We start from the raw sequence: 13,113 nt of genomic DNA on the forward strand, positions 1-13,113 counted from the left end.
CCCCCCCCCCATGGTCATGTGATCAAAATTCAGATGCTTGACTCGTACTTACGACGGTTTGCGGTGTCCCGGGGTCACGCGATCCCCTTTTGCGACCATCTGACAGGGGAAACCGGATTCAAATAACAACCGTGTTAGTAACTTAAAAACTGCAGTGTTTCACTTAACAACTGTGGCAAGAAAGGTGGTAAAATGGGGCAGAATTAACTCAGCAAACGTTTCACTTAGCGACGTAAAATGACGGGCTCTGTCATCTGGGGAGAGAGCAAGGAAGCTGATCTGAGAGGAAAAGTGATGCAGGTTGAAATGTGAGGACCTGCGATAAACTTTGATTCAGGGTCACCCTGGATTGATAAATCTATGCTCCGCTACTCCAGAATGCAAGCAGGAATTGCTGTGATAGGGTATCTCTCCCGATCCCTGCAGGTAGAAAGCTCGCTCATTCCCCCCCCCCCTTCCCGATATGCTGACTTTCTACATGCAGGGATTTCATTGACCCGGTCTGGAAAAACACCCCGTTTCCCCCATTTTGCATCTCCCGTTCAGTTGTGTTGCGACTTGCTGGCATAATTTTACTTTATCTTCCCCAGCAGTGGCAGCTGATCAATGGCTCACTTAATCTCTCTTTTTTCATTTGCACCTTAATTACCCTTTTGTGGAAGAGCTTAATCGCTGTCTGGCAGCTTCTATCTCCACCGAGGGGTTGACGGGAAAGATTCCTTTTGCTTGTCCCTGCCACATTTCTGTGGACCAAATGGAAAAGTTGCTTGCTGATTTTTTTTTTGGGGGGGGGAGGTGTCATCCGAGTGGAGACAGGAGAAACTTGACGAAGCATGCTGTGTCATTCAAAAGCTTGCACGCTTTTGCAGCCCCCGGTGCTAAAAACAGAGGCTTCTTTTGGGCTTTTCAATATTAAAGTCTTCCCTGTTACTACAGTATCCCCTTTCAGCGACAGACAGCTTGGTGTGCTAAATTGAGCGCCGGGGAAAGGAATGAATGGAGTTTGTAACGAGGCAATAATTCTCTGAACATGCGCAGAGGCTTTTGTCATCGAGAGCATCTCTGTTCCTTGATGCACGTGTCAAGAGTCAGATCCGACTTCGATCACCCACTTGAATTGTGGGCTATTCTATTCTATTTTATTCTATTCTATTCTATTCTACATTCCTTCTATTCTATTCTATTCTATTCTATTCTATTCTATTCTATTCTATTCTATTCTATTCTATTCTATTCTATTCTTCATTCCTTCTATTCTATTCTATTCTATTCTATTCTTAATTTCTTCTATTCTGTTCTGTTCTCTATCCTATCCTATTCTATTCTCTATTCTCTATTCTCTATTTTCTATTCTCTATTCTCTATTTTCTATTCTCTATTCTCTATTCTCTATTCCTATTCTATTCCATTCCATTCCTCTATTCTATTCTATTCTATTCTATTCTATTCTATTCTATTCTATTCTATTCTATTCTATTCTATTCTATTCTATTCTTTTTTTTTTCAATAAATTTTTTTTATTATTTTCATCATAAAAAGAAAACATACAAATACAACACAGATATAATATAAAACCCGCATCCCCCCCCCGAGACTTCCCAAACCTAATCCCTGGATAATATTCAAATATAAGTAAACAATTAATAATATCTCTAACTCCACAAGGTATATAAATTCTGCATGAATAAAAGAAATATATACATAAAAAAAAACCAGTTAATTAAAAACCTAAATTATATTCCACTATTCTATGCTTCTTTTGTATATAAACAATCCATCTTCTCCATATTCTATTCTATTCTATTCTTCTGTTCTACTCTATTCTATTCTATTCTATTCTATTCTATTCTATTCTATTCTTCTGTTCTGTTCTATTCTATTCTATTCTATTCTATTCTGTTCTGTTCTGTTCTGTTCTGTTCTCTATCCTATCCTATCCTATTCTCTATTCTCTATTCTCTATTCTCTATTCTCTATTCTCTATTCTCTATTCTCTATTCTATTCCATTCCTATATTCTATTCTATTCTATTCTATTCTATTCTATTCTATTCTATTCTATTCTATTCTATTCTTATTCTAAATGTCTGCTCTGTCTCCAAAAGACATGCGAATGTGTGAATGCGGACTGCTTTGTGCTACCCAGATGGTGGTTTTCTGCCTGCCACCTGATCATTGCACATTTTTGGCGCTCGCTGGGATTTAGTCCATGGCCACGGGCAAGTCGGCCTTGTGATGGGAAAAGAGTGAAGACAGCTGGGAGAGGCACTTCCCTTGCTAATTATGGGAGGGTTTGTTTTCGGTTATTTTGGGTATGGCTGGAGAAACCGACCCGGTCTGTTTCACTGGAATCAAGGACCCGGGGGGGGGGGGGGGGAGGGGGAGAGGACAATGAGACATGCATGTGGATGAAAAAGACGCAGGAAACAGGAGCTTAATTGTTCTAATTAATTGTTCTAACTGTCATGAAATTCCTCCTTAGTTCTAGGTTGCTTCTCTCTTTAGTTAGTTAGTTTCCATCCGTTGCTTCTTGTCCTGCCTTCAGGCGCTTTGCAGAATAGCTTGACTCCCTCTTCTTTGGGGCAGCCCCTGAGATACTGGAAGACTGCTATCATGTCACCCTTAGTCCTTCTTTTCACTAGGCTAGACCTATCCAATTCCTGCAATCCGTTCTTTGTATGTTTTAGCCTCCAGCCCCCTAATTATCTTTGTTGCTCTTGTGCTGGGCTTCAGATCAATGGAAAAGCTCTGGATGCAATCCAGGGTCCATTAACTGAGCTCAGTTCCCAGTGATATCAGTACATTTTTCATACATTTCTTGGGGTGGGATTTAAACTTTCCCAGCTGAGATAAATGGGTTGGAGGGCTTCACCGTTCAATCAAGAAGGCCGAAGTTTAAAAAAATTGTGGCCAGGAATGTAGCAGGCCCGATGCTTAACTCAACCTCCCTTCAGCCTCTATCTTATCTCTGAAAACGAGAAAAAAAGTATTTTTTTCTTTGCCCCAGGATGTCAGGATACACCTTAATGAGGAAATAAAGCATTTAGCCTCGGAAGGAGCTTTGTTATATCAAGCGATGTTGATCTGGAGCATAAAATTGCTGCAGGAATTAAGCAGAAATAACTGGCACTGGGGGTTTTGGAGAAATATTTTTTGCAGAGATATGGAAGCATAAACAAATAGGTGAAGGCTATAGGCTTTGTAACGATGTTTATGTGAGGGGGAGGAAAATCAAAACTGCCCACAACTAAAAGCAGCTGAGTTTGCAAAATTAGTCGGTGTGCATTTGAAGGTCCCTTATGAGGGCTAATTTTGACTCTTCCTGGGCTGGTAACTCTTCATTTAGAGTGAAATTAAGAGAGTGAGTCTGATTAATCCCAATAAAAAAGAGACTAGAGCTATTGTTGAGGACTCAACCACTGAACCGGTCGGGCAAATGGTAAAGATGCCGTTATAAAAATCTTAAAATCTTCAGCTGGGCACGGCGATCCATCAACAAATGCTTTTTCTGCGACATCTGACCTTTTGGGAACGGAGGCATCTGCGGCTGAATTTAGAGTTGCCAGCTTTTTGATCTTGGAAAAATTATTGCCTCTGGGCGGTGTGAAGCTGGGCAGGATGAGAAGAGCCACGGGGAATGCGTCTCTGTCCTTGGGTCTTTCGAGAAAGAAATGGCGTTTTAAGCCATGGGAATTGTGCAAAGATGGGTAATATTTTCCTTTGGGTTATCTTGGTAATGCTGATGATAAGAAGTACAGTATATTTAGTGTGTGTGTGTATGCAGACAAACAAACAAACGAACAAACACACACACACACACACACACACACACACACACACACATATTCCCTTGTGTGACAAATCCATTTGTTGTGGGAAGCCCACCTTCCTTCCTTTTTGCATTCCTTCCTTCCTTCCTTCCTTCCTTCCTTCCTTCCTTCCTTCCTTCCTTCCTTCCTTCCTTCCTTCCTTCCTTCCTTCAATTTCCTTTCTTTTCTCCTTCCTACCTCCCTCTCTTTCTCTCACCTCTCCCATCCCTCCCTCCCTCCCTCTCTCCCTCTCTCCCTCCCTTCTATTCCTTCCTTCTATTCCTTCCTTCCTTCTATTGCTTCCTTCCTTCTATTCCTCCCTTCCTTCCTTCTATTCCTCCCTCCCTTCTTTCCTCCCTCCCTCCCTTCCATTCCTTCCTTCCTTTCCACCTTCCTTCCATTTCCTTTCTTTTCTCCTCCCTCCCTCCTTCTCTCACCTCTCATCCCTCCCTCCCACTCTCCCTCCCTCCCTCCCTTCCTTCTATTCCTTCCTTCCTTCCATTCCTTCCTTTTATTCCTTCCTTCCTTCTATTCCTTCCTTCTATTGCTTCCATTCCTTCCATCCCTTCCTTCCCTTTTCTAAGAGTGTTTTTCTTTTTTGGGTACAGAACTTTGCCAGCCAAGAGAATGGAAAGGAAAACTTGGACCAGCGGTTCCCCAGCCTATTCAAGAAGGGACGGAGGAGAACGGTGGTCCGGAATCTGGGGAAAATAATCCACTACTCCAAACTCAAATTTAAGTTTCAGCACTGCCAGGTGAAAAACCCCTGTCAAATGCTTGAAGCTTCTGAAGGCTTCTGGGCCGGCGCGTTTGCTACCCATTGGTTTCTTCTGCTTGTTATATCGTTCAGTTGTTCATCTTTATTCTGCGCAAGATCGACTCCAATGAATAAAAAGCTTTCTGTGTCTTTTCTTTCACAGGAAGCAAACGACTGCTATTTGGAGCTTTTTCAAGAATTCCTCTATTTTCAGTCCCTTGGCCCCAACGGACACAAGTATCAGGTAAATGAGGATTTGGTTATCCGTGATTAGAAACAACAGCGACGTCTGTTTCCCCGTTCCATTCTTAGCATTTCCAGGCACATCGTGGAAATTTCCCCATTAGATAGCAGTGTTCCAGTATCTCAGGGGCTGCCCCAAAGAAGAGGGAGTCAAGCTGTTCTCCAAAGCGCCTGAAGGCAGGACGAGAAGCAACGGGTGGAAACTCATCAAGGAGAGAAGCAACCTAGAACTCAGGAGAAACTTCCTGACAGTTAGAACAATTAACCAGTGGAACAACCTGCCTCCAGAAGCGGTGGATGCTCCAACACTGGAAGTTTTTAAGAAGAGACTGGACAGCCATTTGTCTGAAATGGTGTAAGGTTTCCTGCCTGAGCAGGGGGTTGGACTCGATGACCTCCAAGGTCCCTTCCAACTTTATTATTATTATTATTATTATTATTATTATTATTATTATTATTATTATTATTATTATTATTATTATTATTATTATTATTATTATTATTATTATTAAACCAGTCAGTTTCTCCTCTCTCTCTCTCTCTCTCTCTCTCTCTCTCTCTCTCTCTCTCTCTCTCTCTCTCTCTCTCTCTCTCTCTCTTTTTTTTATCCTGGTGATTCTCAGTACTGGATCCCCATTTGGCTGGGTTCTGCTCCCCTGCTGTCTGCCTCCTTCTTGATCCAATTTATCTCTCTTTCCAAAATGCGCTTGCCAATTCCTCCCTAAAGGTGTGTAACCCAAGATCAGACAGGGCGAAAAACAGCTGCAGTTTCATTGTGTGTGAATCACTGAGTGACACAGGCTATATGATGAAATGTTTCTGTTGTTGACGCTTGGCAAGGGTATTTTTGAAAGTTAAATTTTAACACTTCCACGGCCTCTTGGCTGCAGGCTTCCCCGTGCAGGCAGGTCCCAATCCACCAAACCCACCATTTTTAGAAAAAAATTAGAGCTGGCTTTTGAATAACAGCCAGTGGGACACCTCCTCATCAGAAGTCGGATCCACCCGTAGATAAAGTCTGAGGTTCTTTTCATTGCCATTAAACTGTAGCTTGATATCCAGACGTGAAAAGTGCCTTAATCAACTTGATAAAAGAAGATTGGACATGGGAGATGAGGTTAACAACTGACTTTTTTTTCTCCTGCAGGGTTTGCTACCCCTGACAGAACTGCGGGTGGCCAAACTTGAAAATGAAAATGGAATTCAAGAAGATCTGCACGCTTTTCAAATTACAGGTGAGGGCAAAGTCTCAGCTGAGGCTCAGAGAACGGTCGAGAAAAGAAAGAGGGCTGGTAGAAAAATCTTGAGGGCCAGGAAAAACCACGGTCAGATAAGAGAAATCTAAGTCTGAAGCAGGAAGGTAATTTGAGCAGGCATCTCAGGTAGTCCTTATGACCACTATTGAGGCTAGAATTTCCATTGCTAAGCAGCTGTTAAATGAAATTTGCAGTCATTAAGTCAATCCAGCTTTCCCCATCGGCTTTGTTCATCGGAAGCCTGCTGGGACAGTCGCAAATGATGGTTACAGGACCTTGGGATGCTGCAACTATCATCAATAGATGCTGGTTGACAAATTGCCTGACTTTTGACCGCGGGGCTGACTGCGAAAATCGTAAGCGTGAGAATTGGTCAGGTCCCTTTTTTTCCAGTGCTGTTGTAACCTTGAAATGTCGCTGAGCAAATGGTTGTAAGTTGGGGACTAGATGTATAAGATTACTGTAGCCTTATAGTAAAAATAATACAGGTTGACTTACAACTATTTGTATAGCGATCGTTCGAAGTCACAGCAGCTCTGGAAAAAAAAGTGACATGGTAGTTTTCCACATTTACGACCGTTGCAGCATCCTCAGGGTCACGCGATCAAAATTCAGACACTTCTGATAAAGGGAATTGGGGTTATTTAAAACTTGGAAATTATAAATATTAAACGTTACATTTAAATATTAATGGGAAACTAAAAATTGGGAAAAACGTAACCAGGACATTGATTGTCTAAAAAGACTGAATGTTAAAACAACTAGGATATGTATAAATTAACAATTATTGATAAATGTAAGAATTGATAGAATAAGAATTGTATTAATTTAAATATGAGACAGTAAATACCAAGGGGAAAAGAGAGGAAATATTTAATGTAATAGTTTGTGATCGGTACTAAAGATATATATGTGTTATTGAATTATTGACCAACTCAGCCGCCACGTTGCTTTTCAAATATTTAAATGTAAAACTAGAAAATCAATAAAATGTTCTTTAAAAAAAAATATTCAGACACTTGGCAACTGACATGTACTTAGGACGGTTGCAGGGTCCCTGGCGGACATGGGATCCCGTTTTGTGACCTTCTGACAAGGCGGATTCACTTAACAAATATTGTGACTAAATAATTGCAGTGATTCACTTCACAATGGTGGCAAGGAAGGTCATAAAATGAGGCTAAATTCACTTATGAGCTGCCTTGCTTAGCCATAGAAATGTTGGACTCAATTGTGGTTGTATATCAAGGACTACCTGTGTTAGCCATTCATAGCTTTGGTGTCTGGTCTGGACTACCTCAAAGGGCTGGCATGAATCTCCTTCCTGTTGCTCACAGCCCAGAATAAGTCTGAATTCTGTTGCCTGTCCTTCACAGCCCATAGATATTGCCTTTTGCAGCCTTCCCTTCTGCATCTAACCAAGCTTAGGTCCTTCAACCACTCATCATAGGACTTGGTTTCCACATTGGTCCTCAAGTATCTGAGCATCACCTGTTGTTTTAGTTTTCATCTGGCCCAGAAGCACGTAGGCAGCAAGACACATACGCAAACACCCGCTCACAGGTGTTCAGCAGCATCCACAATCTTTATCAGTCCTCTACGTCACGCCCATTGACAGTGGCAGAAGAAGCCCTGCTGTCAGGATGACTAAGAAGTCGGTCTTATTCTCCCAGGAAACATTTTCCACCAAGGGTCATGATTCAGAAGAAGGGGAAGCACAGAGAATCTTCAGTCCCTCTCTGGAAAAAAAAGACTAGCAAAATTCTGAATTTGCTCTGCCCTCTATTTAGGTTTTAAGATGGAAATGTTCTCGTTCAAGGGTCCTTTGGAAGAAGCCAAGCATCTTTTCCATCCCGTTCTTCTTACTGCCCGTTCTCTAGTCAATTTCACATCAGGGCTTGTCAATTTCAAAATTCCTTCCAGAACTGGTAGGAAAAAAACCTCTGGTTTTTGATGCACCTGTTGTTGTTGTTTCTCCAACGGGTGGATTTTATAAATTCTATCAGCCCTGCCCATTCACAAGTAAACTCAAAGCAGCATCCGAAGAGGGTTCAAAACCTATACTAAAAAGGCAATAGTAAACATCAAAACAATAACCCCTCCAGGGAAGATAAAAGTTTTAAAAAAAGAAACAAGTGTTTTAAGTCCTGCTTAAAAGCAGAGATGGGGCTGTCAAACTGAGCCAGCGTCTTCCCTTAATATATTGCAATGAGTAAAACCACTAGTAATAATTTGAAATGCAGTTTGTTCCATGGCCTGTAAGAGTGAATCGGCTGTTTTGCTAACATCCACAGCGAGTCTGCTCCGCTCGTTTATTCCTCCTTTATAAACTGAATGACTGTTAGGATATTTAACAGGGTGCAGCTTGATAAGGGTGCAAGCCCATGCGTTGAGAAAGTGGGTGTGGGCAATCCAGGCTAAGACCGGAAAACCTGAACTCTAAACTGGGACTGTTGCCACTCCTTATCTCTGTTTATTTCTCAATCTTTCTGGGCCAGGTTATTTTGTGCTCTTTTTGAACCATTTAAACCATTAGCTTTAAATCATCAATAGTGCTCTCTCTCTCTCTCTCTCTCTCTCTCTCTCTCTCTCTCTCTCTCTCTCTCTCTCTCTGTGTGTGTGTGTGTGTGTCTATGAAGATGAAGAAATAAGCTTCTTAAGATATAGAATAGAATAGAATAGAATAGAATAGAATAGAATAGAGCTGGAACGGATCTTGGAGGTCATCTAGTCCAACCCCCTGCTCAGGCAGGAAACCCTATACCATTTCAGACAAATGTCTGTCCAGTCTCTTCTTAAAAACTGCCAGTGTTGGAGCATTCACTGCCTCTGGAGGCAGGTTGTTCCACTGGTTAATTGTTCTCACTGTCAGGAAGTTTCTCCTTAGTTCCAGGTTGCTTCTCTCCTTGATTAGTTTCCATCCGTTTCTTCTTGTCCTGCCTTCAGGGGCTTTGGAGAATAGCTTGACTCCCTCTTCTTTGGGGCAGCCCCTGAGATACTGGAAGACTGCTATGATGACATCCCCAATTCCAGCAACCGTTCCTTATATGTTTTAGCCTCCAGTCCCCTGATCATCTTTGCTGCTCTTCTCTGCTTTTTTCTGCTCTTTTACGCCTTCCATTTGGGGACGGGGGTGAGACAGTTCAAAACAAAAAGACTGAATTCTCAGATTGACAACCTCCTTCCCTCCCTCCCTCCCTCCCTCCCTCCCTCTCTCTCTCTCTCTCTCTCTCTCTCTCTCTGTGTGTGTGTGTGTGTGTGTGAAGAGGAAATATTTTTCTCTGGTTTGAGATAGCATCGCCCTTTGGAACCGAGGCAAGCCATCCCCAGCCCTACCGGCTATTTCAAAAGAAAACAAAACAAAACTTTCTTTTCAACAGAATGGCCTTAAGGCCGTTGTGTGTGTGGTTTTAGACAGCAAGGGGGAAAGTTCACAACCTTTCCGTCGGCCCCACGGTGGCTTTCTTAATAAACCCTGCCTGTAAAAAACCCGGACCCGACTGAGGTGCTCCATTTCAGTTTGCCATTCAAAATCTGAGCCAGTGGTTCAAAGCAACTGACCCAGAATTGTGCTGTTTAGTCTGGCACAATTTTCCCACCTCGGTTTGTGTGGACATGCCGTCTTTGGCCCTCTGGAGTTGCTCCCAAGTTGCGTGGCGTTATCTATATTTTTTTTTCCTTGCTCCCATCTTTTTTTTTTTTAAACTGTCCCCATGTGGGGAGAGAACCCTCCAGAAGGAATTATTTTGAGGCCCAGGAATCAAGTCAAATAAGCAGAATAACAGAATAACAGAACTGGAAGGGACCTTGGAGGGCATCTAGTCCAACCCCCTGCTCAGGCAGGAAGCCCCATAGAGCATTTCAGACAAAAGGGCTGTCCGATCTCGCGTTGCCTCGTGACAATGTATTTGCCATTAAGTGGGGGAAAGCAATCCATTTGAACAATATTTAATGTTTTTTTTCTGGAAATCAAAGACAGACTGAATGGGCTATCAAGGGACGCGCCTGCCAGCCCCACCAGAAAAATGAACAGGAGGATGCCATGTTGTCATGTTTTGCCGCAGTGACAATTTGTGGGTGCCTCTAACAGGCAACGAGTGGGAAATACATCTCACTTCCCCCCCCCCATTCTCTGCCTCGGTTTCCCCAAGTTGGCACAACGTGGGAAAAAAGTTTCTCTCTCAACTCTGCTCATAAACAGGGAAGGCATTTAATTATTCTCCGCTTGTTACCAAACACAGGGGCAGCGCTAGGCCAAAGTACTCATTCTGCCGATAATGGCTTGTTATGACGGCTTGTGGCGGTCTGGGCTTATCTTGGTAGTCCAAGCCCCATCGTTCAGGCCCTTAATTTGTTTGATTAAGAGGCAGGGCAGGAAATGATTACGGTTTGAGCTGTGGTCTGAACCCTCTGACGGGAACCGGTGCGCCGCTCAGCAGAGTTCCTATGTTTACCATCAGGGCTGGATAAGGAGACCAACAGGTGATCCAGCTAGGAAAAAGCTGACACTGGCTTCTTGGAAGCTGGCCAGGGATCAACCCTGAAGGAGAACAATAGCTTTTCCCAAGAACAGCTCCCCCCCCCCCCCAAAAAAAAAGTCAGATATATGCAAGGCTCTCTGAATATTGATTAATTATCCAGGCAGGAAGTACAGAGCAGAAATGACTTAAGAAAAGAGAGTTGATTCTAGAACAGGCTGTAAATTTGGACTGCCCCGCAATTTGTATGGCCGTTTTCTCTTGTATGTTAATAATAATAATAATGATGATGATGATGATGATGATGATGATGATGATGATGATGATGATGATGATGATGATGATAAAGTTGGAAGGGACCTCGGAGGTCATCTAGTCCAACCTCCTGCTCAGGCAGGAAACTCTATACCATTTCGGACAAATGGCTGTCCAGTTTCTTCTTAAAAACCTCCAGTGTTGGAGCATTCACCGCTTCTGGAGGCAGGTTGTTCCACTGGTTAATTGTTCTCACTGTCAGGAAGTTTCTCCTTAGTTCTAGGTTGCTTCTCTCTTTGGTTAGTTTCCATCCGTTGCTTCTTGTCCTGCCTTCAGGCGCTTTGGAGAATAGCTTGACTCCCTCTTCTTTGGGGCAGCCCCTGAGATATTGGAAGGCTGCTATCATGTCCCCCCTCGTCCTTCTCTTCGTTAAACTAGACATACCCAATTCCAGCAAGTGTTCCTTATATGTTTTAGCCTCCAGTCCCCTGATCATCTTTGTTGCTCTTCTCTGTACTCTTTCTAGAGTCTCAACATCTTTTTTACATCGTGCTGACCAAAACTGGATGCCGTATTCCAAGTATGGCCTTACCAAGGCCTTGTAAAGTGGTATTAACACTTCATGTGATCTTGATTCTATCCCTCTGTTAATGCAGCACTAACCACCCCAGTTGAAGAAATAAAATACAGGCCTGGTGAGAAATGTTCAGTTTTACACCCTTGTCTGGTTTGCTGAATACAGGGACCAAAGCAGAACCAAGGGCTTTGGACACTGTGAGTAAAATAAACGAAGCTTCAGACAAGGTAAAAGTTGTGTCAACACAGCGAGGCTGGATATGGGCAAAACAACTTCAGGGATGATAGAGTAACAGGTCTGTTTTAACTCTGCTAAATTCCTTTGATCTAAAGTTGAGTCTTTCTTAAACTGTGTCCACTGAAGCTTTGAATGATCTGTGGAAAAAAACAAAAACCAAGGACAGCACAGCATTTCAGCAGGAAAAGCGTTTCCATTTGGTCCTGAAGGGCTGGTTTTCTATATACAGGGAAAATTATATACAGGGAAAAATACAGGGGCTGCCCCAAAGAAGAGGGAGTCAAGCTATTCTCCAAAGCGCCTGAAGGCAGGACAAGAAGCAACGGATGGAAACTAATCAAGGAGAGAAGCAACCTGGAACTAAGGAGAAACTTCCTGACCGTTAGAACAATTAACCAGTGGAACAACCTGCCTCCAGAAGCGGTGAATGCTCCAACACTGGAAGTTTTTAAGAAGAGACTGGACAGTCATTTGTCCGAAATGGTATAGGGTTTCCTGCCTGAGCAGGGGGTTGGACTAGATGACCTCCAGGGTCCCTTCCAACTTTACTATTATTATTATTATTATTATTATTATTAATAATAATAATAATAATAATAATAATAATAATAATAATAATAATAATAATAATAATAATAATAATAATAATAATAATAATGGAGAGAAACAACCTAGAACTAAGGAGAAACTTTCTGACAGTGAGAACAATTAACCAGTGGAACAACCTGCCTCCAGAAGCGGTGGATGCCAACACTGGAAGTTTTTAAGAAGAGACTGGACAGCCATTTGTCCGAAATGGTATAGGGTTTCCTGCCTGAGCATGGGGTTGGACTAGATGACCTCCAAGGTCCCTTCCAACTTTATTATTATTATTATTATTATTATTATTATTATTATTATTATTATTAAGAGGAAAGGCTTCGGTTGTCTTTAATTTCCAGTTGCAGCGACAAGGACTCCCTTTCTGTGACCTTCCTAAGGACAATTAATATTTTTTCCAGTGACCGGGGTGTGCGCTGAGTCAGATCTTCCCTTCGCAAAAATCTGTGCAGAAACGGAAGGGTGCAAACGAACTCAATGCCTGCCTTACTTTTCCAGGCCCGCTGCTCTCCCCCCTGACCATCTACTGCCCCAGCCAGACGGAACTGAAGCACTGGCTCTACCACCTGGAGAAACAGATCGATTTAAACGGAGGGCGCCCGGATTTGCCCCTGGAGACTCAGGTGAAGATCTAGAGGTGGGCGGGGAGATGGGCCCCGAGGAGGGCGCCAGGTCCATCGCTCGCCTCCCTCTGCAAAAGGGGGCATCGCTGGGCCAGGCGGTGGGCCCCCAATCTAGGTTCAAGAGGGAGGGAGGGAGGGAAGGTGAGAAGGGAGAGAAGAAGGAAGGGAAAGAAGGAGCGAGGGAGGGAAGGAATGAAAAGAGAGGGAGGGAGGAGTGAGAAGAAGGAAGGGAAAGAGGGAGGGAGGGAGGGAAGGAATGAAAAGAGAGGGAGGGAGGAG

General features: G+C 43.0%; 1 protein-coding gene across 1 annotated transcript in view; it reads left to right on the plus strand.

Annotated features, from left to right (window-relative positions):
* Nucleotides 1-13,113, plus strand: part of LOC114923609 (probable pleckstrin homology domain-containing family N member 1) — a gene marked incomplete at its 3' end in the record, with an annotated part of 29,717 nt that overhangs the window by 13,412 nt on the left and 3,192 nt on the right. The window contains exons 3-6 of the mRNA XM_029286783.1: nucleotides 4,417-4,563; nucleotides 4,729-4,809; nucleotides 5,956-6,043; nucleotides 12,710-12,834. Coding sequence (XP_029142616.1) covers nucleotides 4,417-4,563; nucleotides 4,729-4,809; nucleotides 5,956-6,043; nucleotides 12,710-12,834 — 441 coding nt within the window. The remainder of the gene's footprint in view (nucleotides 1-4,416; nucleotides 4,564-4,728; nucleotides 4,810-5,955; nucleotides 6,044-12,709; nucleotides 12,835-13,113) is intronic.

The sequence above is a fragment of the Protobothrops mucrosquamatus genome, unplaced genomic scaffold (assembly GCF_001527695.2).
Source record: "Protobothrops mucrosquamatus isolate PMUCROS unplaced genomic scaffold, P.Mucros_1.0 scaffold4983, whole genome shotgun sequence".
NCBI classification, from domain to species: domain Eukaryota; kingdom Metazoa; phylum Chordata; class Lepidosauria; order Squamata; family Viperidae; genus Protobothrops; species Protobothrops mucrosquamatus.